At 44.0% G+C, this 27920-nt stretch overlaps 1 protein-coding gene across 1 annotated transcript; it reads left to right on the top strand.

Annotated features, from left to right (window-relative positions):
- Nucleotides 1–360: 360 nt before the first annotated feature.
- ptch2 (patched 2) lies at nucleotides 361–27402 on the top strand. The gene is made up of 23 exons (XM_014472540.2): nucleotides 361–987; nucleotides 2120–2312; nucleotides 10590–10779; nucleotides 10886–10955; nucleotides 11048–11139; nucleotides 13307–13415; nucleotides 13663–13749; nucleotides 13847–13968; nucleotides 14894–15041; nucleotides 15768–15899; nucleotides 15989–16144; nucleotides 16694–16786; nucleotides 16880–17005; nucleotides 17743–18130; nucleotides 18226–18750; nucleotides 19953–20095; nucleotides 20188–20368; nucleotides 20457–20737; nucleotides 22189–22326; nucleotides 22699–22841; nucleotides 25643–26039; nucleotides 26145–26712; nucleotides 26812–27402. Exons 1-23 carry the CDS (start codon nucleotides 841–843, stop codon nucleotides 26844–26846), a joined length of 4464 nt encoding a protein of 1487 aa, XP_014328026.1. The 5' UTR covers nucleotides 361–840; the 3' UTR covers nucleotides 26847–27402.
- Nucleotides 27403–27920: the final 518 nt, after the last annotated feature.

Genomic DNA, 27920 nt, shown 5'->3' with positions numbered 1-27920 from the left:
GCTGAATTAACTTTTCTTCTCTCGCTGATTGGCCTGCGCTGATGAAACAGCAGAGCTGAGAACTGTTTGCATGCATGCCCGGCGCTGCTTCATCAATTGACGGCATGTGCAAACTGGAAGGTCGCTGGGAATGGTTAGACGAGCTGGAGAGGGCTTGTGCGCGAGGACCGTGCGCGTGCGTGCGTGCAGAGTTTATTGAAAGAGTTCCTCTCTCTCCGTCCCTCCCTCACCCTCTCCGCCCTCCTCCACCTCCTTCCCCCCCCACCAGCCCAGGCAGCGGCAGCCTGGGTGGTCCCCCTCTCTCTCCACTTTGGTGAGCTGTTGCTTAGCAGCTAATAATAGGCGATGTTTGCAAAGTAATTTGCCTCTTCCTTGGCCAATGGGAGCCGGAGCACTTTTCCATCAAACCTCCCTTTTCAGGATTTTCCGAGAGGCGAACTTCTCCAAATGTTACCGCTAAGGGATCGGAGTTAGACTTGACACGGACGGACTCAGACTGTTAGGCTTTTCCATCTACTACTACTACTACTACTACTACTACTACTACTACTACTACTACTACTACTACTACTACTACTATTACTACTACAGCTCCTCTCTGAGACGCAGTTTCACCAACTCTCGGGACGAATGAAGACTGAAGGATCTATACGGATTTCGGCGCATAATGTCGGGATGGAGTTTCGAGACTTGTTTGGCTCCGCGGAAGAGTAGAAAAGCGAGTTTGTCGCCGGTGGTGCTGGATGCGCTCCACGTCTATGTCGGATTACTGCCTTTCCTGAACGTCGAGCATCGATTCCCCTTCGCATCGCTCCGCGCCCCGATCACTCTCTTTGGACTATGGCCTCGGATCGCGGGGTCCCAGGGTCCGGCGTCTTTGGAGATTTACCCCCGAGTTATACGCGCTCTCAGCCGCCTGCGCACCCAGACCTGCAGCGGAGACCCAGCTACTGCCATGCCGCTTTCGCACTTAAACAGATCTCAAAGGTGATGCATTTCACTCGCAGCCTGTACGGGATTTACTCTCATTCAAGTCGGCAAATGTGAATGAAAAACGCTTTCATCTGAACCCGATTTGAGAGTGCGTGTGTGAACCAGAGTTGGGGTTTTGGATTCCCAGTATATAGAATCAGGATCTGGGTAAAAAATATAGCCTATATATATGACATATATATATAATAATAATAATAATATCTCTTAGTTCTTGACTGGAAAATAGTCAGTCTCATGCGATAACAGCGGCTTGTTTGAATGGACATGCAGCGTCTCATTCATGTTTGTCCCTGAGACAAATCAGCAGCGGAGCGGCTTGTTTTGCAGCGGTGCAGTGCGTGCTTTCCCCGGCTCTGCGCGAGCCAGCGCAGAGCAGCGCACTGGCCCCGGGTCTGTTTGGAAATGTGGTGGGTCCTGTAGAGGAATTCACTGATTGAGTTTGATCTGACAAAGCATCTTTGGACCGCCCGGATGCTTGGACGTGTTTCAGCACCGCTGAGAGAAACCACAACACCAGAAAGCCATGTCCTCTGCAGCAGCAGCAGCAGTGACATTTCTAACGAATGGCTCCCACACCATGAGGTGGATTGGGCCAGATTTAAGTTAAACTGTTGAGGAGAAGGCGTTGAAAGGCACATAACAGAATGGTTTCTGTTAGCTGGAACCCCATTTGTAACCGGCTGTTCTGTCAGTACGCAGGCTTTTTAGTTTACACTTCTGCTCAGACACTGAATAAGGCTTGTTTGTTGCACTTTTGCTCTTATATATATATAAAACATAGCTGTCTTTATAACTTAAACATTTGCATCCAGTTAGCTTTAAATGATATAACTTTACCATATCCCTATGTCTCCTGTAATACATAGAAATTATTTCCCCCAATCCTCACCACTGGATACTGGCCTGTCCACTGAATGTATCTGTATATAGATTTTTTTTTTTTTTTTTTTAAAAAGCAATGAGTTCTAGTGCAGGATTCTCCTGTAGTCTTCAGTTAAGTTTAAAGTATTCATCTTGGATCCTGGTTTTGAATGCAAGCATTGCATGATGCATTATTTGACCTACATGTTGTAACTTTGTAATAATGTCCCTTTCTTTAACCCCTCCAATCCTGCCTGGCGTCCAGGGAAAGGCAGTAGGTCAGAAAGCTCCTCTATGGATCCGGGCGAGGTTCCAGGCCTTCCTGTTCTCTCTGGGCTGCCACATCCAGAGGCACTGCGGGAAGGTGCTCTTTATTGGACTCTTGGTGTTCGGGGCTCTGTCTGTGGGACTCCGGGTGGCAGCCATCGAAACCAACATCGAGCAGCTCTGGGTGGAAGGTGAGTTTCAAGAGATGTCCTGTTTAGAGAGGGCATGGAGGAGGAATGATGGTGAAATTCTTTACTCGTGCTGTTGTTTGTTGGGTTCAGGTTCCACAGCTGCTGTGGGGGTTTTGAGACCTGACAGATCCAGCTTTTTTTTTTTTACTAACAAGAGTTTGAATGACAATAATGGCTGGTGAAAAGATGCAGGGTGGCCATATTAGTGTCACCTTGGTGCTATGGGAGGGAGGGAGCTAGGTGACAGGGCCTCTAGTTTGATTGGCTGATCTGACAAGAGCAGACGCACAGTTGAGGATTTTGATAAATCAAAAAAGATATTTTTCACAAATTTGCTTTTTTCTTGTGTATAGTTGAATTGTTGATTGTAATACCCCATGAGGATAGCCTTTTCTCTGAACTCGTGTTCCAGTTTGTTTGTGCAGCGTTCCCTGAAAACAGAAGTCTGACATCTCGACTTTTAAAGGCTTCTGTCAGGCAGGAACATACTTTTGCTCCTAACCATGAAAGCACCCTCATAAAAACCTCCTCCTCTCATTCGTCTATGTTTTTTTTTAGATATGTTCATTTTCAGAGGCAAAGGCAGCCTCATTTAGTTTTTCACACTGGCCAAATTCCTTTTAAACCCTCAGGCTTTCTGTGCCGGGCCTGATCCCCGCAGCAGATGGGACTGTGTGAATGGTTAGCCATCTTTGAGGGCTCTGACCCCTCCCCCCCACCCTCCTCCAGCTCCCTGTGTGGTCCCTAACTATTCTTGGATTCCATTCAACAAGAGGCAAGCAGGCACCACCTCCCTGAACCCCCCACCTCCCCACCCCCGCCTCCTCCTCCTCTCTCCTCCCTCGTCCTTCTCTCCTCCTAGCAAGAAGAAAAAAAAATTATAAGTGAATGCAGCTGAAGTTTACCCACCTGTTTTGCACACTCTAAAAGCGCCACAGCAGTTGGCGAATATAAACAGACTCTATAGGGTTTTTTAAGCCCACCATGTCACTGGAGGACAGGAACAGGCGGCTCCCACAGGCTCCGGCGCGGAGGTGTCGGAGGAGTCTCCCCCACACACTGCTTGGTGTTGGGAGACAAGTGTTGGGAAGCCTGTACGCTTGACTTGCACCGGAATTTGAATATGCTCCTCTGAGGCATGTTTTTTTTTTAAAAAGAAAAAAAATAAACTTTCTCTGTTAAAGTTAGAAGACAATTATGAGTCTGAGGCTAAAGGAGAGAAAATGTACATTTCTGAAGGGAAACGGGAACAATAGAAAGATTTGCCACTGTTTCTAATTGCTTCGGTTAGTGTAAATCTTTGGGATTACCTCTCAAGCTAATTGGCCGAGCTGCCCACTTAAAGGAAATGTTTGGTTGTTTGTGTGCCAGTTGTTTTGCTGCGGGATTCAGAGAGCTGAACCAGGAGGGGAGTAGAGGAAGGGGGTGCTGCTGCTGCTGCTGAAAGGGAGCGCTGTGCCTTTAAGAGGCTGTGGCCATGTTTCTAAAGTTTCTGCCTGCCTTGTTTCCACCAATAGCCCATTGACAAAGCTGCTAGGGCCTCAATGGAGAGTAAAGTGGTTCGGTAACAAGGAGAGGTTAGTTCTCTCTGTTTCTCTTTCACACACACAAACATAGAGCAACACACACTCATGCGCTATTGTATGTGAGCCAGAAAACATGAAGGGGTTTGGAGAAGGGGATGGAGGGTGGGGGCCGACATGCTCACCAATAAAACAGCAGATTTCAACTGAAGAGACTCAAAATATTGTTGTGTCTCTTTGAGTGGGTTTTAATGATGCTTACTGTGTTGCAGTTAAAAGGGAAATGCATGTTTCATCACATTTGTCCTAATTTGTTCGGGGTTGCCTTGCTGGATCAACACTGCGAGTGTTGATGCTCTGGATGTGCTGTAGGTGGATGTGGTTCCCATCATATATTAAAACTTTTCAACACAAACAATCTTCTCATCTTTCTCACCTTAGACATGTTTAGCTTGAGTTCCCCTTTTCTGTCCGCCTGCCTTCGTTTGTGTGTGTGTGTGTGTCTGTTTATGTTTCTACCTGCTCTGTGAAGTCAGGCCACCGGGGCTTTTTTAATTGCTTCCTCCCTTTCTGCAGGACCAAAATGCTGTGAAGCACAGCAGCCTGAGTCCGAGGAGGGCTACACGTAGGGAGATGTGTCAGAAATTTTGGAAGGTTTTAGCCGTCTTACTTTTAGTGGCTTAGATGTTTGTGGTTTGACTCAAGTATTCTCATGCATCTGCAACATGAACGTGCAGCTCATAAGCAGGAGGATTGATTTTCACCCTCACACCTGGGTAGGAGAGCTTTAAAAGCCACAGCATCAGGGTGTTTAGTCTGTAAGAAGGATTAAGAGTGGATTCAGGTCATGTCTCACAGAGTTTGCTTTAAAATTAACCATTATGAAGACTGTCTCTGTTCCTTAGTTAACTTTTAAAATAGAGATGCTCCAGCTTTTCCTGGCCCATACAGATGATTTTCTTTGTCTGACCAACTGGCTCTGATTTGGGAAATTAACAATGTATACATCAAAGCATGTGTCCCCCTAAAATTTCATCTGAATTTTATTTTTGCCCATTTCAAATATTTAGAAGAAAATCACATTGTTCAGTACTCGAACGCTGTTCAAGGGAAAACTGTCCGATTCCGATGCTGGGCCCTAAGCATCTCCAAGGTTTAAACTTTGAACTCTGCTACCACTTTTATACTATTTTGTTTGAGCTGATGCTGTGACCTGGTCAACAGTCTTTATTGTTCCCAAGCAGAAAGGAAAGATCATAAAAAGAGGTGCAGGAAGAAGACAGGGATGAGTAGAAACAATAGGGGGGTTGGGGCAGGAACAGGGTGGAAGGTTTATGAGCCTACTCACACGTTTTCCCCTCTTTTTGCTTCTATGTTTTTTCCTGACTCACTTAAACCAACATCAAGTGTGAGACTGTCTCCTGCATCTCTTCATTTCACAGCAAAGTCGTGCCACATGGATTGCTTTCTTTTGCCTAAAGGTTTACCAGAATACAGTGCATTCTTTTCTTACTTTGTTTAGACACTTGCCTTTTCTCCTTGTTATTCTCAATGTACAATGTGCTGTTTGAAAGACTTGTTTGGAAAATAGGGGAGAGGGCAAAAAAAAAAAAATGAAACAGGCTTTCACGTAAAAGAGGCGGTGTTTACTCTGACATCAACTAAACTCATCTTTCTTGGCGGGGTTCGGGTGAGCCATGACAGACATATACACAGACTCAAGCTGTCCAAATATGAATGTAGCAAGACAGGGCCCTGCAGCCGCGCCACATGTCCCATAAAAAGTCAACGTGGAAAGAGGGGGAGGTAGAGACTATCCGCAGTCCGCAGGGTGTGAATGCCCAGGGATGAAGTCCTGGTTTAGCTCGATGTGAAATTAGAGGGGATATGAGAAGATCAAGAACCAGATGGATCGGAATCAAAAAGAAAGAGCTGGTTTAGAGAGGCACGTCTGGGTTTACGCAAATGAGCGAATGCACACGTGGGCATTTCGGGAGTTTGGAGCTGTTTTTCTAAACAAACCTTGGAGCAGCGCGGCAGGTAAATGCTATAATTCATTGGAGTGCACACAGCGGCCCAGTTCAGACAGAGAAAGGGAGCTCTATGAGGCATTATTGGAGGTGAATAGTGCGCGGCGGTGCCCCAGCTAGATAAATAAACTCCCAGCGTTCAGGGCCTGGGACCTCACTGGTAGAGAGAACAAACAAGACCAGAGTCAACCTGGGTCACTTCTAAATGTTTACTTCACCCCTTCCTTCCATCCTTCAATTCAACACTACCTCATTCCATCCTATTTCTCAGCAGCATCCACCACCACCAACACACATGCACGCACGCTCCAACAGACAGACCAGGACCACCCCCTAACAAATAAACACACTCGGAACAGAAATATATACATATGCAGATGACAGACACATGCTCACCTACATTTATTTTTTCTACAGTCATTTTCTCAAGCTCAAAAACCAGGTCTAATCACGTTCATTGGCTAGTCAAATGTTCATGTTGGAAATATGGAGTGATGCACTATACTACTGGAATATTATTTTTTTATAATGTGATGATGTTACCTAGTTTTTCTTCCCCCTTCTATTTCATTTCCATTCGCACAATATAACCATCACTGTCCAGTTGTTAGCATCCCTGAATCTAAAATCTAGATCAGCTTTCAGTCAATAAAAGTCACTATGATCAAATATTTTTGTATCTTCGATTGTATATCAAATTTTGCACACAATCCACCCTTTGCCATGGGGTTTTTTTGCACTCTTGAATGTTGCAACATTTGATATATTGTGCAGCTCAAAAGATATAGTCACTTACTATGTCTTGGTGCCAAATCTTAAAAAGCAACAACTTGGCAGTGGATGGTCAAGTCTCTGTCACACTGAATGCAATCTTCTTAGAAAGCAGGATAATAAAACCTCAATCAGAATACTGTGGCGCCCCTTCTCCTTTTGCTGAAGAGCAACCTTTGTCTCTGGCTTGCACGGTATAAAGCGACACCAGTCACCTTAGAGTTTGCACCATTTGCGTCTGTCTTTACACCACTAAAGTATAAAAAGTAAAGAGAGAGTGATGGAGACAGAGACTGGACATTTTCTTGGTACTTGGGAAGGGGAGGAAAAAAAAAAAGAAATCCTCCTTGGGCTCAATAAATTCATTTCTCATCTGAATGAGACCAGCAACGTGGAAAAATTTTGCTTTTCAGGCTGGGATGAATGTATGTTTCAACCACACATTAAGCAGTATTAGCGGTCAGTGGAGTGTCTAATGTGACTATTTTTCACAGTGGCCAACACTGCCCATGATTAGCATAATTAGCAGAGGCAAGCCTATACATATGGAAATGGAAAGTGCCTAAATGCCAGCCGTGGTGGAAATTTATGTGTGGTGGCTAACACCACTGGCACATCTGAATAGAATGTAAGTGAAACTGATTTTCCTGTTGTTTTGGCTGTGGATACAGTTTCTGCAGGATAGGTGTGAAAAGTGGAGTAGCCAAATTACAATCAAGCAGAAATGATGACTATTGCTTTCTTGATTTGATGCAGCTTCTCTGCTAAGGCAATAGTATCCTTGATGACTCATGAACAGATACAGTGTATTTCTATAGGTAAGACAGCAACACGCCAGCTCCTCTTTCTCGCCCCAAGCCTCACCCTCCCACAGTCGGTTCCGGCATTGTTTTACGGGGCTGGGAAAGTTTTGGTCTATTTGAGGGGAAAAAAGACCTTTTTTCTTATTCTGCTGTTTGTTGGGAAACATTTGAAAGAAATTGAAGGGTTGAATGACAAAGGGTCTGCATTCAGTGCGGAGCCATACTGAAGGATTGTATGGAGGAATGGCCCATCTGCTGGGAGGCGCCCTGGCTGGGGGAATGCCAGGGTACATGGGTGTTCCTTGGTCCGCAGTCTGGATTCTAGTGGCTCCAAATATAGAAAATACCTAAAGTAAGTGTATAGGGATGTTGCATAGAAGGCCGAACAAATAGTTTTATGTTGGTCTGAGCAACATTTTTCTGAAATTTGTAATTTCAAGGCAAACAGAGACTTCCTCTCTTGTTGACACACATTATAGATGAGGCAAAAACAACAACTACATATAGCAAGTGAAAGCATACATGTCACTTTAAGCCCTCTTCGTTTTGGGTCTTCCTCCGTAGCAGCGTGGGGCCTTTCAGGGGCCCCCTAATCCAGCTAATCTACCACACTGAAGTTTGAAGGTGGCCCGGTCTGACCTAGCAGGGCCTGGAACTGGGATCAGGCCTATAGATGGTGCGAAGAACAGAATCAGCTGTATATAAAATCCTGGCATCATTTTAGGTGTAAGAAGCCACACTGATTAAGGGATTTCTTGCTTTTTAGAGGATCAGATGGAGAGAAAAGGACATGTAGATATCTGTAAAAACACACTACATTTGTCAATAGAAGGGTAGAAAGCCTTGTTTCACAGTTTTGTTGGGTTTGTTATGATGTTTTCTTTCACTTTTCAGTTTCCTGTTATCCAAATTGCTTTGAAAGCATCTGTGGTGGTAAAACCAGTTAACAAAGTTCATTTTGCACCAAACATGCTTCCTCAAATATATAAGCCTTTAGAAAACACCACATAGATGTATTTCTTTTATGGATGGTATAAAATGTTTTTTTTATTCTGTTCTCGATCAACAAAAACAAAAAAATATTTGTTTCCTTGTCGTGAACGCCATAAATCACAAACCTCTCACGTGTTTTTCACATTCAAAAGAGCTTTCTTCTCAGGGTGGGAACATTTCTGGGAGCTGTCTCTTTAAGGTTGTTAGAAACAGAGACTGAGTAGAGAGGGAGAGTAGGGGTAGAGTGAAAAAAGAGCAAGTAGGAGACAGAGAAGTTCAGAAAGAGAAAAAGGGGGAGAAAAGGATGAGAGAAACAAGAAAAGGTAGAGCTGAGCTTACTCGAGCAGTAGTAAGCAGGGTAGCTGTGACACTCTGCAGAGTTCGGGTGTTTTGGGGCCGGACCTGGGGCTGAGGAACGAAGGCGAGAAGGAGAGCAGGGGAGAGGACAGAGTGCCTGGGTGGTCCAGATGGGAGGAACGAGACACAAATAGCTATAATTTACTTCAGGAGGCCTGTAATTACAGAGCCAGAGTCTCTCCAAGCCACCCAGTTCCTGTTGGGATCAAAACCCCGTGTTGCAGAGGTTAACATACAAAACGTCAAAAAAGGTTTTAACAGATGTCAGAAAGAGGTCCACAAACGGAAAAGCTTTCATTTTGCCGCAGCCATTTTTGATTGGGAAGCTGTTGTGGGGATGGACACTGAGTGGAGTTGAATCACAGATTTGCACCCAGTGAGATATTTCCTTGTAGCACAGATACATGACAGTGTGAAAAAGATTCTTTGACACTCACATGCAACTTTCTCAAACGGATGTGTCTCCAAAAGACCAGACAGTGTATCTCATTTGTAATGTGTGAATACATTCACCTAAGACTTTTGAAAGTCGCGTTTGTCCGATTTTGTCACTAATATGACATAATCCAAACAAGTTGATTGGGTGTTCGTGAATATAATTAAAACCTTGAAAGTGAAGCCTAGAAATATCGGACTTGTGTCTCCAGGGCCCAGAAATCCTAACCTGATCTCACACTTTAGCTGTGTAGTTTGTTTTTCCTTTTCTCCCCATCAATTACAGCAGTCTGTTCTGGGGTGGGGGGAGGTGCGGGGAACGTGAGAGAGAGAAAAAAAGACACAAAAACTAGACAGATGGAAAGACATAGCAGATCAGTTTATGTTAAAAGGAAAAGAGATAGAGATGCTTAACAATACGGTGAAGCCATAACTGAGGGAAGCACAGTGGAAGTGAGTAAAAGAGTGAAAAAAAAACAACTAGTTTAAGATGGTGATAGCCCTTGTTTCCAAATTTCTCTTCCTCGTCCCGTTTTTTTTTTCCCTCTCTCCCCCGCTTCCCCTCCTTGTCTTTCTCTCTCCGGGGTTGTCATGTAGTGGGACAGCGAGAGGGGCAGACAGGCTCTCTGTGATCCAGCGCGGCATGTTTCATGTTCACTTGGCACAGGCGCAGATCCCCCCGGCTGGCAAACTCTTTTCAGGGCAACCTCCTGTAATTAGGGGGCTGGGGTCTACCACACAGCACAGCATAGCTCTACTTTTCTTCTCTCTGTGTTTTTTTTCTGCTCCTTCTAACATTTTTCTTGCTCATCACAGCTTCTCTTTCTCTTAAATGTGTTCAGCTTTCTTTATCTTCTGGTATACCGTTATAGTCTTTTGTCTTTTGGTCTCCTTACTACCTAGAAGAAGGGCATTTCATGCAGCCAGCCTTGAATTTTATCAAGAAAAGCAAGCCATATGCTGATAAGGATGGGTTTTTTTCCCCCTGCTGATACAGAATGTTTGAGTCCCTATTTGCTGCTGCAAGAGCTAAGGTAGAAGGTTTTTTGGGGCATCAGAAGCCTGGTCTTACTAACTAAGGGCACATCTGTTTCACAGAAGGAACCAATGAGAAGCCGTATTAGTCATTTCTCTTGGCCAGACGCTGCCTCGTGTGAAGTGCCTTCAAAACCAACACTGGTGAAGGCCAAGGGCGTTGGTCAATTCATATATATTCATGTGTGTGTGTGTGTGTGTGTGTGTGCGTGTTCTTGTGTGTGTGCGTATAGTATGAAAAAAAAAACCTGCAATAGGCTGCAAATGTGCTCTTTTTTTTTAAATCTATGAAGAATATCAACCAATTTGTTTCCTTCTGCTTCTTCCTAGCTGGCAGTCGGGTGAGCACAGAGCTTCGCTACACCAGAGAGAAGCAGGGAGAGGAGTCGGTGTTTACCTCGCAGATGCTCATCCAGACACCCAAAGAAGAGGGCACGAATATTTTGACGCAGGAGGCTTTGCTGGTTCACATGGAGGCCGCACTGTCGGCCAGCAAGGTGCAGGTGTCGCTGTTTGGAAAGTGAGTGGAGGTTTTCCTCACATTTACATGCATCCGTTGTAAAAAAATAATAAATAAACAGAATAAAGAAAGAAAAACTAACTGAATTGTTTTTCGTCTCTCATAGATCGTGGGATCTCAATAAAATATGCTACAAATCAGGAGTTCCTATTATAGAAAATGTCATGATTGAAAGGGTAAGTTGACGACTCTGCTTCATTCCTTCAAGCGCACATTTCTCACTTAATTTGGTTTTAATTGTTTTCTCCTCCTTTTTTCTTGCTCTAAGATGATTGACAAGCTATTCCCATGTATGATAATCACTCCATTGGACTGTTTCTGGGAAGGGGCCAAACTACAAGGAGGTTCTGCCTACTTACCGTAAGTCTCAGAATATCTGACCCAACAAAAACACACACGATAGAAAGACTCTGGCTGTCTTTGAGCTCCATCCGATCTAACAAGAGGTCCACAACTTGCAGGATGGAGACATACAGTTAGGCTTTGAGCAGTCTGTCAGTGGGTGCTGTGACTGACAGCGTTAGGCAGTAATAGAGTTCTTTTCGGGTCCGGAGAGGGAAAGGAGAAGGACGGGAGGGAGAGGGGTGTTCTGACAGAGAAATTCAAAGAGAAAAAGGTTAGGGAGGGATGCAGCGAAACGAGGGAGAGGAGATGGCTGGAGTAGCAACTGGGTGGTGGGCTGGTAGTGCAGAGGGCGGGGAGGCGGTGGCAGTGGTGGTGGCGGTGGCAGGGGAGCCCTTTGGGTCAGACAATGGTAAGCATTCTTTCAGTTTACGAGTGAGTGTCCATCAGTGCAGGGGCCCCAGAGGAGGAGGGAGGTGGGGGTGTCCGTGGTGGAGGGGTGGCTTTGTCAGCTCACGGCTAACACTCGGCATTCTCATGGTAATGCCCTGGGCTCCCAGCTCCCAAGTTGTCCAACAAATAAAATGGGCAGTATTCAAACCTCAAGTCCCCCGAGAAGGATGGAGAGAGGCTACAAGACAGTTAACAGTGGAGTCTGGGCGTATTTGCAGATTCAAGTTTTTTCTTTTTTTTTTTTCAGTCCCTTTTTCTTTTTTGTGGAACAAAGTTCTCTTGAGAAATAGACTTGCTGAAAGGGATCTCTCTCTTTTTCTCTTTTTCTTTCTTCTTTTTGTCATCAGGAGTGATATTTTAATTGAGTGCGTACTTTGGAGAAAGAATGTTTAGATCGCAGCAGATGTTTCTACGCAAAGAAATATTTTGTTTATGCATCCGTCTGAGCTGACAGCGCCGTGTTGCATGACAAGCCAGTGCGTACAGAAACAAACACAAAGTTTCCCATCCTTAGCATCTCCCAGTTGGCCTGTGTGATCGCACCAGAGTGAGAGGAGTGGGGTCTTTGATGATTCACTCATCTTGATTCACACCATTGCTGTAAATCCATACGATGTTTGTGACATCTGTTGTTGTTTATTAAGTGTTTATTACTTGTACTTTGTGAAGAGCTGAAAAAAATCAGGACTGGTCACGGGGTGGCGATGCTTTTGTTTGACTTCTAGTTCAGATGTGTTTAATGAAAAAAAAATAGAAGAAACACAGAGCACTAGACAAGAGAAAGACCAAAATCAGAAGAAGACAGATTGGGAAAGAGGGTGAAGAAAGGGGTGCAAAAACAGAATAAAGAAAAACTTTGGAGAAGAAAAAACAGCAATCTATGAAAAAACAAAAGAGCCCAGGCCTGGTTCAGTCAAGCAAAAAGTAGCTGATAAAGGAGTGTCTTTGCAACCGGCAGCAAAATGGGAGCCTGGTATGTGGGAATAGGAGAGGACCTCAGGAGCAATTGGAGGAAGATCGAATCTTGAACCCAAATTCTTTTTTGAATTATTTATTTTCCTGATGATTCTTTCTATCATTCCAAATGACAGAACACAGGCACAAAACGAGACAACAATGAAGGATTATTTCCGAAGATCTCTGACTTATGAAGAAAATTTTATTAGGTCTTAAATATATCTAAGGCCTAATATAATTTTAAGCGGTGTGGGGCGGGGGGACTATTAAATTTGTTATTTCTGTGTTCAAGAAAAGTTTGCAAACAAGATAATTGAGTGGAAATATCCACAAATATAGTGTTGTGCAAATGGTGGGTCTACTCCTGTCTTCTTGGTCATCCCTGAATCTATTCTTCCTCTCCCTCACTTTTTTGTCTTTATCAAGATGTTTGCGAGGCAGAGGTAATTGTTATGACTCGGTGCAGGGCACTGAGGAATGAAAGTGAGCAGGCAGCCACCGTGCCTTTATTATTTTTTTTTCTTCCCGGGCATTGTGGCAGCGTGAAACAGGATAATAAACGCTATTTTATCCTGTATCTGCAGCTCGCCTCCTGCGTGGCCCCCGTGCAGCAGAGGAGCAAGAGCACAGAACAGATTAGGCGTTTTTCTGCTCGCAATAAAGATTAGCGTGTAAAGCAGCAGAGATGGGTTCAGGGTTTGCTCTCGAAGTTAAGATTTTATGGTGAAACTGGTCTGGATTGTTGACCAATAAAAGTCTGTTTTTTGCTTTGCAGGGGCATGCCAGATATCCAGTGGATGAATTTAGATCCTGTCAAGCTGATGGAAGAGCTGGGCCAGTACACATCCCTGGAAGGTTTTAAAGAGATGTTGGACAAAGCCCAGGTAAGGCACTATTGAAGGGTAACTTATTGAAGGGTAGACTTGCTTGTTTGCTTAGAAACTGCTTTGAACATGGGTAGTGTGGCTCACTGCTCAGGGTAAAGTCTCTTCTGGGGCGCCACAGGGATCCACCTTTTTGGGGGGGCCGGGGGGGTTGAGCAAACAAAACACAAAAAAGAGAACCTGTAAACTACCTATCAGCACCTTTCACAGACACCAAGGCTTTAATGTTGCTTTTTTTTTTCTTCAGGTGGGACACGCCTATATGGACAGGCCGTGCCTCGACCCATCAGACCCGGACTGCCCTCTCAGTGCCCCCAATAAGGAACAGGAAGACGTGAGTTCATGCTTCCAAAGTGTAACTGTAGGCGTCATATACGATTGTAGTGGCAGAGCTTAACTTTTCTAAGGCTTATAATTTTCCTTCTTTTCAGAGTCCGGACATTGCCGGGCGTCTCCAGGGTGGATGCCACGGCTTCAGTCAGAAGTTCATGCACTGGCAGGAGGAGCTCATCCTGGGAGGGCGTGTCAAAAGCAGCCAGGATGCCCTACTAAGGTGTGCAGACTTGCAAGGAGAAAGAATAACACAGCAGACTGGAGCTTAACCCAGACATATCAAGACAAATAGGGTTCATAAATAAACTGAATGTTTGGTAGGCTAATTAAAGATAATTGACAATCAAATGAAGTCTCATGGATTGCTACACCTTTTTAGTATGAAAGAAGTAAAGAAGAAGGAGAAAAACTTATTGGCTGGTGCTGACCCAAGTCCTTTTATTAGTTTCCAAAGTTGGATCCACAGCAGGTCATGAAACACCAGTGTAGGGTCTATGTATGACTTCTAGATACTAAATCAATTTTTAACAAGATTTTTAAAACATATCTTCTGCCATAATTGTAAAAAACATTTCCAGTAGTCATAAATGAATAAAACGAAGTAATATAATGGTTATTTGAGCTGTTTTGAAGGGTCATTTTATCCTAGCTTACTGGCTTGTGACTTTGTTGTTTACCCCAACCATAAATAATGAGCTGGTCGTCTCCAGCAGTCTTCTTTTGTGGATTGTGAGGTAAAAACATTTAGAAACAGCTGCTCCACTGGATTTATTAAGGCATTCAGCACAAATTAAGATACTGCACCGGATCAGACGGCAGATTTGAGATTCACACAGGTTTGCTTTTGCCTTGTTTTTTTTTTTTTTTTTACAGAATCTCTGCTTAGTGTCGACTTAATCTGTTCCTGTTTTACCAATCACAATTTAGAGTTTAGTCCATTGATTATATGAGACATCTCCTTTGGCAAACTCTGCTGTCTTCTCTTAATACAGTCTTAAATGTTTTTGTCTCACAAATATTATTACACTCATTGTTCAGCTTCTGAGATGGCCTGTGGGTGCTTTAGGTGATGTCACTTCGAAGCATCCTAGTGAAACGGATGATGCTCAACACCCAGCTAATCCATTATTTGCATGCCCATGCAGTGCGGAGGCTCTCCAATCCATGTTCCTGTTGATGAGTCCCAAGCAGCTCTATGAACACTTCAAGGACGACTATGAGATCCACGACATCAACTGGAATGAGGAAAAGGCCACCGCCATCCTCGAGTCCTGGCAGAGGAAGTTTGTGGAGGTATGAACTCGCTATTGTTTTTAAAGCCATACATTTGTTACAAAGTTTAATAAAACAAAATGTTTTTCTTAGGTATTTTCCTCTTCCTATGCAATGTTGTTCTCCGTGTACACGCACACACGCCCGCACACACACTATGCAGTATTCGAATTCCATCAGTCTTCAGCTCCCTGAATGACCAGGGCACCAGGTTTCCGTGTGCATGTGTGTGCAGCAGGACAGTCATCTCTCTCTGTCAGAGCCCTAGTTATAGGAACAAGCTGTTGCTATGATAGCCGACACCCACCACTGAGAGGGTGGTGGGGAGAGGGGGTGGATAACAAACTCCCAATGTAAACTGACCGAGACACAAGACCTCCTCTTTGATGCATTAAACAACAGGAGTAGATCTGTTTGAGATAGCGAACGATGACTTCATGTGCGCAGGTAGATCCTCAGAAAACTTTGGTTCATGCGTGGTGTGGAGTGTGTAGAGAGTGGCTGCGTGAACCGTGCGATCCTATCCTTTTCACCTTTGACCTCCTAACCTCTGGCATCTGTGCTCATTACTCCTCAGTTGTCATACTTATGCGTGGACGCACACACATGCTGCCACATGTAAAAACACATTCATGCTCACTTTCAGACATACTTCAAAAAGATAGATTGGTCTTTTTTTTTTCCTCCTGGATTTTCTTCACTTGCATTCTGCAAAGCATGTTTTGACAACTAGTTATTTCCTTACAGGTCGTCCACCAGAGTATTCCTGGTAATTCCAGTCAGTCTATCCATGCCTTCTCCACAACCACCCTCAACGACATCATGAAGTCCTTCTCTGACGTCAGTGTCATCAGAGTCGCTGGAGGATACTTGCTCATGGTGATTACCTAGTGAAATCGGAGTGTTTTTATGAGGAGAGAAGTTTAAGCAAGGGGTTATGGTGTTTACACAGCATGTCTTCTCCCTAGTTGGCCTATGCCTGTGTGACGATGCTCAGGTGGGACTGTGCCAAGTCGCAGGGGGCTGTTGGACTGGCGGGGGTGCTGCTGGTAGCCCTGTCGGTGGCAGCAGGACTGGGACTCTGCTCTCTACTTGGCCTCTCTTTCAATGCTGCTACTACACAGGTACAACACAAAGGAAAATGGCCTATGCTATATGGATGGATGGAGAGATTATGGCACATTATTTATTCATCTTGAAATTAAGTTTACTTTCATTGCATCATATGCTGCTTTTATACATACAAGTGCCTTACTGCAAGTGTAACTGTGTAATTTTTTGAGGTGCATTTATGATTAAAATGGCATTATACTGAAGAAAGACATGCATAAACTTAAAGAAAAACAAAATTTTGGTATCAGATATTTCTAGACTGAGGCACGAAAGATTAAGGTTGTTATTACTGTTTCAGAAAAGTCTTAGAAAGTGAATGATGTCTTAGAATAAATCATAAATTCTTAGGGTTTTGTTGTTGCATGAATCCTTTTTTATGGGTGGCAAAAAGGGGGGGCTTTAAAAAAGTGTTTTGGAACCACTGGTTCAGAGGACAATGCGATCTTAAAAGTATGTGTGGGGGGTAATTCCTTTGATTTAATGCCCAGAATTTGATGTCAACTTTCTTCAAATGTTCATTCTGACCCTTTTGCCCTCCACTGATGCGTTTCCCATCCCAGGTGCTTCCCTTCCTGGCACTGGGGATTGGTGTAGATGACATGTTTCTGTTGGCGCACTCCTTCACGGAGGCAGGAAGTAATATCCCCTTTAAGGTACTTTTAAATATCTCCTCCACACTGCCCTCTCTTTTCGTCTCCTCTTTTTTTTCTCTTTTGACTCATCTGTGTTTTTGCATTTGCGTGAAGGAGCGGACAGGAGACTGCTTGCGTCGCACCGGCACAAGTGTGGCTCTGACTTCCATAAACAACATGATTGCATTCTTCATGGCTGCCCTGGTGCCCATCCCAGCCTTGCGGGCATTCTCTCTGCAGGTATGTTTTTTGTTTTTTTTTTATTCCACCCTCACGTGGATGTGCTAGCTAGGACATAAATGCGGCAAACGCACAATCGCGCACCATGAAGCCCAAAGCTCCTTTGCAAATGAAAGAGAAAACTTAAAAGAAGTGACACTTATTCACAGCAACGAAAGCTTTTGTTGCTGCTTTTATTGCCTCTGCACCTAGAGGGCCTGGATTTTTTTTTTCTGTAGATACATGTCTTTGCATGTGTGTATAACATGAAATATTCAGAGCATAAAGGGCTGTGAACAGACTTAAAGAAGCAGACAGAGAGAGGAGGGAGTAGTGGATCAGTATATCACTGGCCCGTCAAAGCGGTTTTCTCTGATCTGTGACTAACTGTGGGTGGTCTGAGACACACAAGCGCACAGATAAACACACACACATAGATGTGCTCACACTCGAAACCACATAACAGAATGTCAGCTCCAGGGCCTGAGCTGAATGGGGGGTGGCGGTGATGGAAGCACTGGTAACAGGGTGATGGTTTTGCTCAGACTCGCAACATATATGTGCTTTCTTCTTCTTTCTTTTCTTTCAAATCACTCTTCCTCTCTTAGCTCTGTCTTTCTAACCTCCTGGCTTGTTGATTTAGAGCAGGGATTTTCTTGACTTACGGGGCTGTACTCTAAGATACTAAGAAAAAGTTTTGACTTAACCCAGCTGGGCTTATGAATCTGTAATTTTTCCTCTTGTCTCTCTCTTCCCAGGCAGCCATTGTGGTGGTGTTTAATTTTGCCATGGTGCTGCTCATCTTCCCTGCCATCCTCAGCTTGGACCTCCACCGGCGCGAGGACAAACGCTTGGACATCCTCTGCTGCCTGTACAGCCCGTGCGCTGATCGCGTCATTCACCTCTCGCCGCATGAGCTGTCAGAAGCCGGCGAGCAGTCTCAGGCGCCCGGGTCGGGGACAGCGCATGCGCACCAGTATGCTGCAGGACCGACAATCACCACCAGCACCCAGATCACCACAACAGTGCAAGCGTTTACACAGTGCGACGCAGCGGGTCAGCATATTGTCACAATTCTGCCACCAACTTCACAGATCTCCACAAGCTCTCCCTCCATCATTGTCTGCCCCACCACACAGACTCAGGGTACACGAATCCTTTGGAGTCATAATATAGGAAAGATTAGTTATATTTAATACAAAACACTCTAACATTTGATTTCTATATCTTATTCTCCCTAGCTGCGTCACCTTCCCCGACCACCACCTCTGTGCCAGACCACTACGGCTCCCAGCTCTTCACCCCGACTTCCAGCTCCACGCGGGACCTCCTAGCCCAGGTCGAAGACTCCAAATCGGGGAAGGAGTGCGTTCCACTCCCCTTCCTTCACTGGAACCTGTCTAAGTTCGCCCGGGAAAAGTACGCTCCCCTGCTTCTGAAGCCCAAGAGCAAAGTCGCAGTGGTGGTTCTCTTCCTGGGACTTCTCAGCCTCGGGCTGTACGGGACCACCATGGTGCATGACGGCCTCTACCTGACCGACATCGTGCCCCGTGATACCAAGGAGTATGACTTCATCGATGCACAGTTCAAGTACTTCTCCTTCTACAACATGTACTTAGTGACGATGGATGGGTTCGACTACGCCCGATCTCAGAGGCTGCTGATTCAGCTGCACAACGCCTTCAACTCTGTCAAATACGTAGTCCGAGACGGCGACAACAAGCTGCCCCGCATGTGGCTGCACTACTTCCAGGACTGGCTGAACGGTAAAGAGCTTAAAAGTTTAAAAAGAAACTTTCCCCAGCCTCTTGAAGTTTTCTTTAAATAAGAAAAAAAACTTTTTTTTTCTTGTAGTTGTGTCTATTTTATAAGCGCAACATTTTGTGGCTGATTTCTTATCACCAGTTTTTGTGAAACCTCAGCCTGTTGTTTCCAATTCTTCCAATTTGGATTTCTCTTACTGAATTATAATAGAAGAAGATATAAGAACAGCAAATCAAAGGTCTTTCATCTGTGAGGGGTCTTTACCTTTAATATAAGGACCACAACTAAAGTCACACCACATGAGCGAGAGAAGAGTTGCTAAAAATGAGGGGTTTAATAATATTTGAAGCAAATTAAGGACAGAATAATTACATAATTTAGCATCTTGTGTTAGTGATTAGCATAATTAGAATTGCTAGCATCGATGTTTGTAAGCTGCCAACATATCCAATTTAAAAATGTTCCTTAACATTCAGCAGTTGAAAGCTTAAAAGGATAACATAGAGCATCTTTGTACTTTGTACTTGTTCACGTGTTTTAGATTTCCTTCCTGTTTTCTGTTGAAGTCTCAGTCTCTCTCGCTCTCTTCCAGCCTGAATGGAAGAGACATTGGTGTGATATGTCTGACTTTATTTTTATGCACATTACTGATGCTAAAAATATACAACTGTAGCTATACTTATACAGAATACTCCAGTGTTTTGTCATTGCAACGTGTTAGCTCTTAGATTTTGTGCTTTCATTGACCAGAAAAAGAAAAAAATAAACCAATTCTTCCACTTTTTGCTTTAATAAAGTCGGCTTGCGGTGAGCAGAGGGAGTGGGGTTGAGAATTTGCAAAGGGTGAGCGAAAGTTCAGTCATACTATCCCCCCCTCCACCTGGGCTCATGGGTGGCGTTGTTGATAGGTTGAGGTCATGGGTTATCTTTACATGCATGTGTACATTTGTGTGTGTGGGTGTCCTTAGGTTATAATGTGTCAAAGCCCCAGTCAAGAGGAAGTAATAGTTAACAGGTCAATCAGGGCCAACTGTGGGGGAAAACAAAAAAAGAGGAAACATGAGCTTTCACATTTTCAGCGTCACCTCATTCAAAGAGAAACATCTGGAAAAACTTTCTGTTTTTATGGTTATAAGAATCAAAGCATTTCCAAGTAATATCCACAATAATTCTTCCTTTTTGTGTGTTTTTACCTCACGCGTAGGTCTCCAGGCTGCTTTTGATGCTGACTGGCAGGCGGGCCGGATTACAGTTGACAGCTACAGGAACGGCACCGAAGATGGAGCTCTGGCGTACAAGCTGCTCATCCAGACAGGCTCCAAGAAAGAGCCTTTCAACCACAGCCAGGTACCTCAAGACAGATAACCAGATGTCACTGTCCTGATCTAGCCTGTGGCCCGGAGAAAATTAATCCATGGATCTTCCTTCACTTCCTTCAGTTGACTTCTCGCCGGCTGGTGGATGGCGAGGGTTTGATCCCCCCGGAGGTGTTTTACATTTACCTGACCGTGTGGGTCAGTAATGATCCCCTGGGCTATGCCGCATCCCAGGCCAACTTCTATCCTCACCCCAGAGAGTGGATTCATGACAAGTATGACACCACAGGAGAAAATCTGCGCAGTAAGTGTTTTATAATTTTTTTTTTAAATAAATTTTTGCATGTATGTCTCTCAGTAGAGACAACAAAATAATCTTTTCCTCTATTCAGTCCCCTCAGCGGAACCCCTGGAGTTTGCTCAGTTTCCCTTCTACCTGAATGGCCTTCGGCAGGCTAGTGACTTCGTGGAGGCCATCGAGAGTGTGCGTGCCATTTGTGATGAGTTCAGCCGCAAGGGCGTGCTCAACTACCCTAACGGTTACCCCTTCCTGTTCTGGGAACAGTACATCGGCCTCCGTCACTGGTTCCTGCTGTCAATTAGCGTTGTGCTGGCCTGTACCTTCCTGGTATGCGCCATTCTCCTGCTCAACCCCTGGACGGCTGGCATCATTGTAAGTCCTGCCTCCCCCTTATTTGCCTCGTCTTTCCATCACTCATCTATTCTGTCATTTCCCATTTCTGTCCTAAAGATCATTACCATCTTCCTAACTCCACTCTTCATTTATCTTTCTATTCGCTCCTCTCAGCATAGCTCACCAACACTGTTTAGGGGCCCTTGTTTGTCTCTGCAGAGGGTCACTCTCTCACACATAGAGACATTGTCATTCTAGCATAGGTTTGCCTAGCCTCAGAAAAAAAGGAAATTCAAAACAGTCAAAAACAGTCTTTAGCCTCCTGAAGCCTGTACCTCCAGCCCACTTCCTGTTTTTGTCAAATGGAGAAGGAGAGACCCAGGAAGAGAACAGATCGGTCCAGTTGCAACCTTGGCCTGCTCAAGTCATCCATCAGAATATATAGATGGGTGCATCTTCATGTGACTTGGAGAGAAACATCCCTAATACATGCACACACATACATAAAAAACACATATGTTGATGAACTCTGTAAGGCAACAACTGAGTTTGTCTGTAAATAGTATGTTTTTTTTAAAAGGCACTCCCTTAGCAGCTCTGATTGGGACAACAAAGAGCTGCAGGCAAGTATGATGCCAGCGGGTGACAAGCCCCTCTTGCCTGTTTGTGGTTGAGCAATAAAACTGCTTTTATCATTTCCACTGTAACTCTGCCCAAACTCAAGACTCACGCTGAGATCAAAAGCTCCATCTTCCCAGGCGTATGTCTATTTTTTAAAAAAAAAAAAAAACTTTTTTCATATAGGAATACATCCGGTTTCCTCAGTTTCTATGAATCTTCGACATTTAGTTGTTTTTTTTCTGCTAATTCTTTATATTAGGAGCTGAGGTGATGTCAAACTGGGTGTGTGACAGTGGGGTTTTGCAATTAAAAAAATTATTGCATTACTGTGTGTATCTCCTAAAGAATGTAGAGCCTTACCTGAACTCTTGAGATTTCTTCAATGTTGACGTTTCTTAATCTAACAAATTCCTCAACATACAGAGTTTAAAACCTCTGAAGGAACAGACCAAGTATTTCTACTTTTCTTTGTTCAGCTCTCCTGTTAGTCTTGCTCTCTCTTGATCTCTTGCAGCCTGGAGGATTTTTTTTAGTATATCTTCAAACATTTCTATGACTTTATATTCAAACACTTCACAGAATTAGCTGACTTTGAGTCTTCCTCCTATAGCAAAACTTTCCACATCCGATAGCTGTACAGTTAGTGTGAACTGGTAGAATAGTGTGTTCAATGGTCATAAAAGATTTGAAGTACTCCGAGTCATTTGCCCAGAGCTAGAAATTTGAATATGAGTACAGGGTCACAGTTTTGTAGCGAAAATGGTCAACCCAGGCAAATGACGAACGACAAAATCGCTGATAATTACCTCTTTCTTAATTTTCTTCCACACCAGAGTTACAACATTTCTTTGTGTGTGTGTGTGTTTCAGGTGTTTATCTTGGCCATGATGACGGTGGAGTTGTTTGGCATCATGGGCCTGATTGGCATCAAGCTCAGTGCCATTCCTGTGGTCATCCTGATCGCATCGGTGGGCATCGGCGTGGAGTTTACGGTTCACATTGCCCTGGTAAGTCTTCAGACTGCAACGGCTTTCAGTGAAACGCTCGTTTTACTTGAAACCTGTATAAAAGATGGAAGAAATACTGAAAACCAGGACTTTAATTTGTTCTCCACAAAGCCCACATCAGTTCAAAGCAGAGACTCCTGTAGTTTTATTTGTTAAATGGAAAGTAATGAAGGTGAAATGTTTGTGATTAAGGATTTATTTTGGCTTCCTCCCTTATGCTGGCAGACTTTTATTGTAGCGCAGTGTGGTGTTAAGCACAGTAATCCAGCAGTTCTGTAGCCTGCCAAGCTTCGCCACAAACACATTTTGGATGATTGGAAAGATTTCCAACTTCTTCCTCATCCCCACCTTTCCCATTTTTTTTGGCCACAGGGCTTCCTGACAGCAATTGGCAACAGAAACAAGCGCACAGCGGTGGCACTGGAACACATGTTCGCCCCAGTGGTTGATGGTGCAATCTCCACATTGCTGGGTGTTCTCATGCTGGCGGGTTCAGAGTTTGACTTCATCATGAGGTGAGATATATGTGGGTGTTTTTGTTTCTCCTAGCTGGGTTGCAAAAGGAAGCTTTCTTGGGAGACCTAAGGGCTTGATGCAGGTGGAAGTGTTTTTCTCTATTTTTCTTCACACACACACGCATGCATGCAGACAGTGTCTATTACACAGCTGGTTCTGTCACTCCAGGAGGACACGCACACATGCACACACACAGATCCCCAACTTCAGAATGCAACAAATGGGGAAAACATCAGTGTTGTGTAGCAGCTGCTTGTAAACATGGAAGCTTTCTGCTGCCCACTGGGTGGTGTCTCTCTCTGACTCCCTCACTCTCTCTCTCTCTCTCTCTCACACACACACACACTCGGGGAATCTGTAAAAATTCCTATCATCCATTTGGCATTCTTTCCCTTCCATGTCGGATGCCATAATAAAAAATTGAGCTAAATTTGAACTGGTCAGCCAGTCAGATGTTATGCAGCCCACCAACAGAGACTGTTCCTTCCATCTCTGTTCTCAGTGCATGTGCGTGTCTTGCGAGCGAAGTGTAAATCTTGTGCATGTGCGTCGTAATGCGTCTTTTTTTCTTTCTTTCTTTCTTTCTTTCTTGCACTTCATGGGCTAAGTGGAAAAAAAGCCGAATAGCTCCATGTTTTTCAGCAGAACGTGGTCTCGGCCCAAACCCGAAACCACAACCTTGAGCTCACAGACTGCAACAGGCCTCCGTGACATAAAAACAGCCAGTTTTTCTGAAGAAACTCGCACAGAAGCAGAAGGAGACGCAGGGAGTGGGAGTCTTGGGAGGGTTAGCTGACTTGCACGGATATGTGGTTCTTATGGGTGGTTCAAATATAGTAAAGGGAACCTCCACAGAGATGGAGAACTGAAGTTAAGCAAATGCAAGGAAACTAAAAGAAAGGAAAAATCACTAGAAAGTGGTTGGCATGCAACATATGGCCAGAGGATGGGAAGGGGTGAGGCAGAGGGACCGAGGCTCTGTTGGAGGTCTTGTTTAGCTGCAGTTGTAGTTGGGCAAATGGGGCGAGGCAAAGCAGGCTAGCTGGGGAGCAGCATAAACATACTGGTGTAAACATCTTCTGGCCTTGTAATGCGCTGAATACACAAACAAGCATGAATAGAGACTCTTCTCACCAGTCTCTCTCTTTTTTTTTTTTTTTACAAACAGAAACACATATACCTTCATGTATGTACATGAATCCCTTTCCAGGCCTGACCACAACTGGAAAAGATTAGTTTGTGTAAGCCACTAAATTCCTGACAGTGACTGACGGGAGGGGGGGGTTCTAGTTGTCTCTTTTTGTCTGTAAGTAAAGTAAAAAGTGGCACATAAAGGAGACCGCTGTGGTATTTTGAATTCCATAATAGCTAGCTTCAAACTTCAATGGTCTAATATGATTTTGGTTTTATTTGAGGTTTTTAATCTTTCCTGAGAAAAAAAGGACTTTACTTGTTGAGTAGCAGTAATAATCATTTCAAGCGATTATGAAGAAGCATCTTTCCATAACAACTCCACTGCTTTCCTTCTTTTGTTTTGTTGTTTTTTTCTGCCTTCGCCTCATGCCAACTTCATTATTTTTTTCTCTCCTTATTTCTTTCACCTCCTAAGGTCTGGCTTAGCAGACTTAAAGCATCTTACCGCCTCTCTTCCTTCGCGTTTTCTGTTAGTGTTTAAGTGGAGTCCTCTCTAATTTGCTCGGGGGAGCTCTTTCTTGTGGCGTGCCTCCACCCCTGGCCTCCCCGGAGCTCCGTCGAGATGCACGCACACATGCACAAAACAAGCACGCATGCAGTGGGAGCTGCAAAAAAAAAAAAAAAGAGAGAAAAACAGAGCGAGAGAAAGTTGTGCAGAAGCAGCACAAGAGGCATCAAAGCATGTTTAAGCTGAGTGGGGAGTCAGATTAGCCTCTCCCCCCCAACCCCTTTGATACACAAGCATTGGGTTTTCCCAGCCTTCCTTCCCTGAGCTACTTTTCTTCCTCATGTACAGCAGCTGTGTGTGTGTGTGTGTGTGTGTGTGTGTGTGTGTGTGTGTGTGTGTGTGTGTGTGTGTGTGTGTGTGTGTGTGTGTGTAAGTCATGCACACAGTGATGTGGTTTTTAACCCAAGTGGTCTTGCTCATTTTGTGTAAGATGCAAGGAAAATCTCAACTGATTAGATTATTGAAATAATTGATTTCAAATGAAATTATTTAGAAAAGTTTGGCTAAATGCTAATGTGGACACAACACCACACAACTTTTGTCCAAGTAAAATAAGGTTTTACTGGTTTTTAATAGTGAAGATAAAATAATTAAATACTTTAAAGATGATAGCCTGGCTAGCATTACAAAAACAGCTGTGTTTGTGTTTTTCCTCTGGAGAACGTGAATCCTTACCATTACTCTGAGATTTCTGAAAGCCTGCCAACATTGTTTGTTCCATAAAGACAGAAGTTAAAAGGAAAACAAGTTAAAAAGAAACAAAGATAGAAAAAAGCAATTGTACTGTTATCTGAGGAATGACTCTCGCTCTCTCTCACAAAAATGTCTTAATATAGAGAAATTTACATTAAAATAGCATCCTAGATTTTTGTTTTTCATCTTATTTCACTTCACCTCACTGATGCTGCAGTTAGCTATTCACTGGATTCTTTGATTCTTGAGAAAGTTCTTTTGTAAGCACAACCCCGTAACTAAGGTGTGTTCACTAATTTCTTACCCCACATGACTTATCAGGATTATCAAAGCTGAAAATTGTCTGAAGTTGATTATATTTCTCTATTTGCTCTAATCAAAGCTCTATGTCTGTTCATCTCGCAGGTATTTTTTTGCCGTCCTCGCCATTCTGACTGTTTTGGGGATGCTGAATGGCTTAGTTCTCCTCCCAGTCCTCCTCTCCATGCTGGGCCCTCCAGCTGAAGTCACCCCAGTTGACAATGCCAGCTGCCTGCCGACACCTTCTCCCGAGCCACCGCTGCCTCCTCCCATGGCCCACCACGGATACTTCACAGCCCACAACCATCCACGCTCGCCACGGCAGCAAGCGTTTTCTGAGTCGTCAGATTCTGAATACTACTCCGAGGTGACGACGACCTCTGGGATCGGGGAGGAGGACTATAAGTACTGTGACAGGAACGCGTACCAAACGACAGCTCCTTCCACAACGTCCCACATACTGGTGGAAGCCAGCAAGAACCCAAGCTTCCCCAAACTAACAGTAAGCACCATGAGCGCATAAATCTTCAAAGATTTTTGCATATAACTCCTCTTTAATCTTGTATTTGTACTCATGTGTAACATACAAATGTTGTGTTTGTTTTAGGTGCTGAAGCCCTTTAGGGAAAACGCAGTCGGTGGGAGGGTTGAACCGTTATGTGAATCCAACCACAATCTGCAACCACCTGTTGGCTCCCAGGTAACATGCTGGGATGGAAACAAGCGTGAGCAGCAGAGCGATCTCCAGAGACTGCAGGATCAGTCGCCTCAACGCTTACCCAGCGACAAAGCTCATTTCCCTGGGAGGACTTGTCAAAGTGGCCCCAGGCTGCAGAACAGCAGAGGGCCTCAGCCAAACAGGACTAAAGGGCCGAGCTACGGTCACAGCAACTCTTCCCTGCCAATGCAACAAGGCCCCTCTGGGGGCCCTGTCACCATGGTGACTGCTACAGCCTCCGTTACGGTGGCTGTGCACCCGACGTTACCGGGGACAGCTTATCAAGGCTACATGCATGAAGGTTTTGACGTGGACAGCGAGTCGGACTGTTTTGAAGCTGCTAAAAGGACTTGTGGCAACAAAACAAAATATTCTGCATGTAACAGAGACTCTCTAGAGCTCCAAGACTTGGAGGTGACACAGGTCCAGACGGAATATCAACTCGGCAAGTCACAAGGTGAGCCGGGATCCTCTGCTGACCTTTTCACAAACTTCTAAGAAGTTTTGAAATGAGAGCTTTATTTGCTGACCGTTTTCTATTTCCTGTGTGTTGCAGGTGGGCTGAGGATCCAGGCATCTAAAGACTGCTAGAGACTCACTCATCATGGCTCTCTCACTTTGAGTCTCTGGATCCCAGAGCTCCTCGACCTCCTCACTGTGTCTCAAACTCTTAACTGTACATAGACTTCACATGAAAAAAAAAAAAAAAAGCAGAGAGGATTCACATCAAGAACATGAAAAATGAAATTACTTGTTTTAAGAGTTATATAAATCTATGAGTATATATATTTTAATACTAAAAAGAGGGAAGCTATTTAAAAGAGTACTGTATAACTTGGGTATACTCTTATGTAAGATGTAAAAGATTATTTTCATGTGGGGATGTGGATTCGTTTTCCGTCCCACTTTGTATAGAATAAGAAATGTTCTATATGTTTTCACAAAAAGTGAGATTTTATTAAGGTATTAGAGTATTGAACATACATGGTCAGTGTTTATTTCTATTTGTGTTATTTTGTTGTTGTTTTTTTTTCTTGCTGCTACATTTCCGATTTCTTTTCAGGCAATTTGCCATAATAAGTGCAGTCCCCCAACCTATCCCATACCCCTTCCCTCCTCTTTTTTTTCACAGTATTATACTATGAAATACTTCGTCATAAACAATCTGTTGGGTCCAAGTTCTTTGTCACAGGTTGCAGGGAATTATACAACAGATACTGTTTCCTAACAGCAGTAACCATTGTGCCTTCAGTGTGTCCCCCTTTTTCTCATTATCTCAGCAATTAAAGGTCAGTATTATGTTCTCCGTTTAGGCTCTAAACCTTTTGAATTATTTAGCCATCGTGCTGGAAAGCAACGCTCCTAATTCCAACGTTGTCTCAACATCCTCTGCAGTTTTAATCTACTTGAAGGAGCTCCGATAACTTGTGTTAATTTTTTCAGCAGTTTGTGTAAGCTCGTTTATGGGTTTTGGGGGGTGTTTTAGTCACTTTGTCGAAAAAGTGTTGTTCGCCTTGTCAAAAAGGGAATTTTAAAAATGCAAAGGGAGTTATTTTATTTGATTCTTCCCCCTTTCTGAGTAGCAACAGTGTCATGTTGTTTTGACTCTGAACTGGTTTAGTCAGTCCTGGTGCCTCAACTCGTTTCGACTCACTTTCTACTCAT

Source organism: Xiphophorus maculatus, chromosome 6 (genome assembly GCF_002775205.1).
Source record: "Xiphophorus maculatus strain JP 163 A chromosome 6, X_maculatus-5.0-male, whole genome shotgun sequence".
NCBI lineage: Eukaryota > Metazoa > Chordata > Actinopteri > Cyprinodontiformes > Poeciliidae > Xiphophorus > Xiphophorus maculatus.
The sequence above is the reverse complement of the archived record's forward strand: the minus strand, read 5'-3'. Positions and strand labels throughout refer to the sequence as shown.

What these genes read in the sequence shown, in the direction of transcription:
- ptch2 (XM_014472540.2), top strand. Translation starts at nt 841, where the DNA reads ATGGCCTCGGATCGCGGGGTCCCAGGGTCCGGCGTCTTTGGAGATTTA. An exon ending in TTACGGTTCACATTGCCCTG is followed by an intron (nt 22,327 to 22,698) that starts GTAAGTCTTCAG and finishes TTTTGGCCACAG; the next exon opens with GGCTTCCTGACAGCAATTGG. An exon ending in TCAACTCGGCAAGTCACAAG is followed by an intron (nt 26,713 to 26,811) that starts GTGAGCCGGGAT and finishes TGTGTGTTGCAG; the next exon opens with GTGGGCTGAGGATCCAGGCA.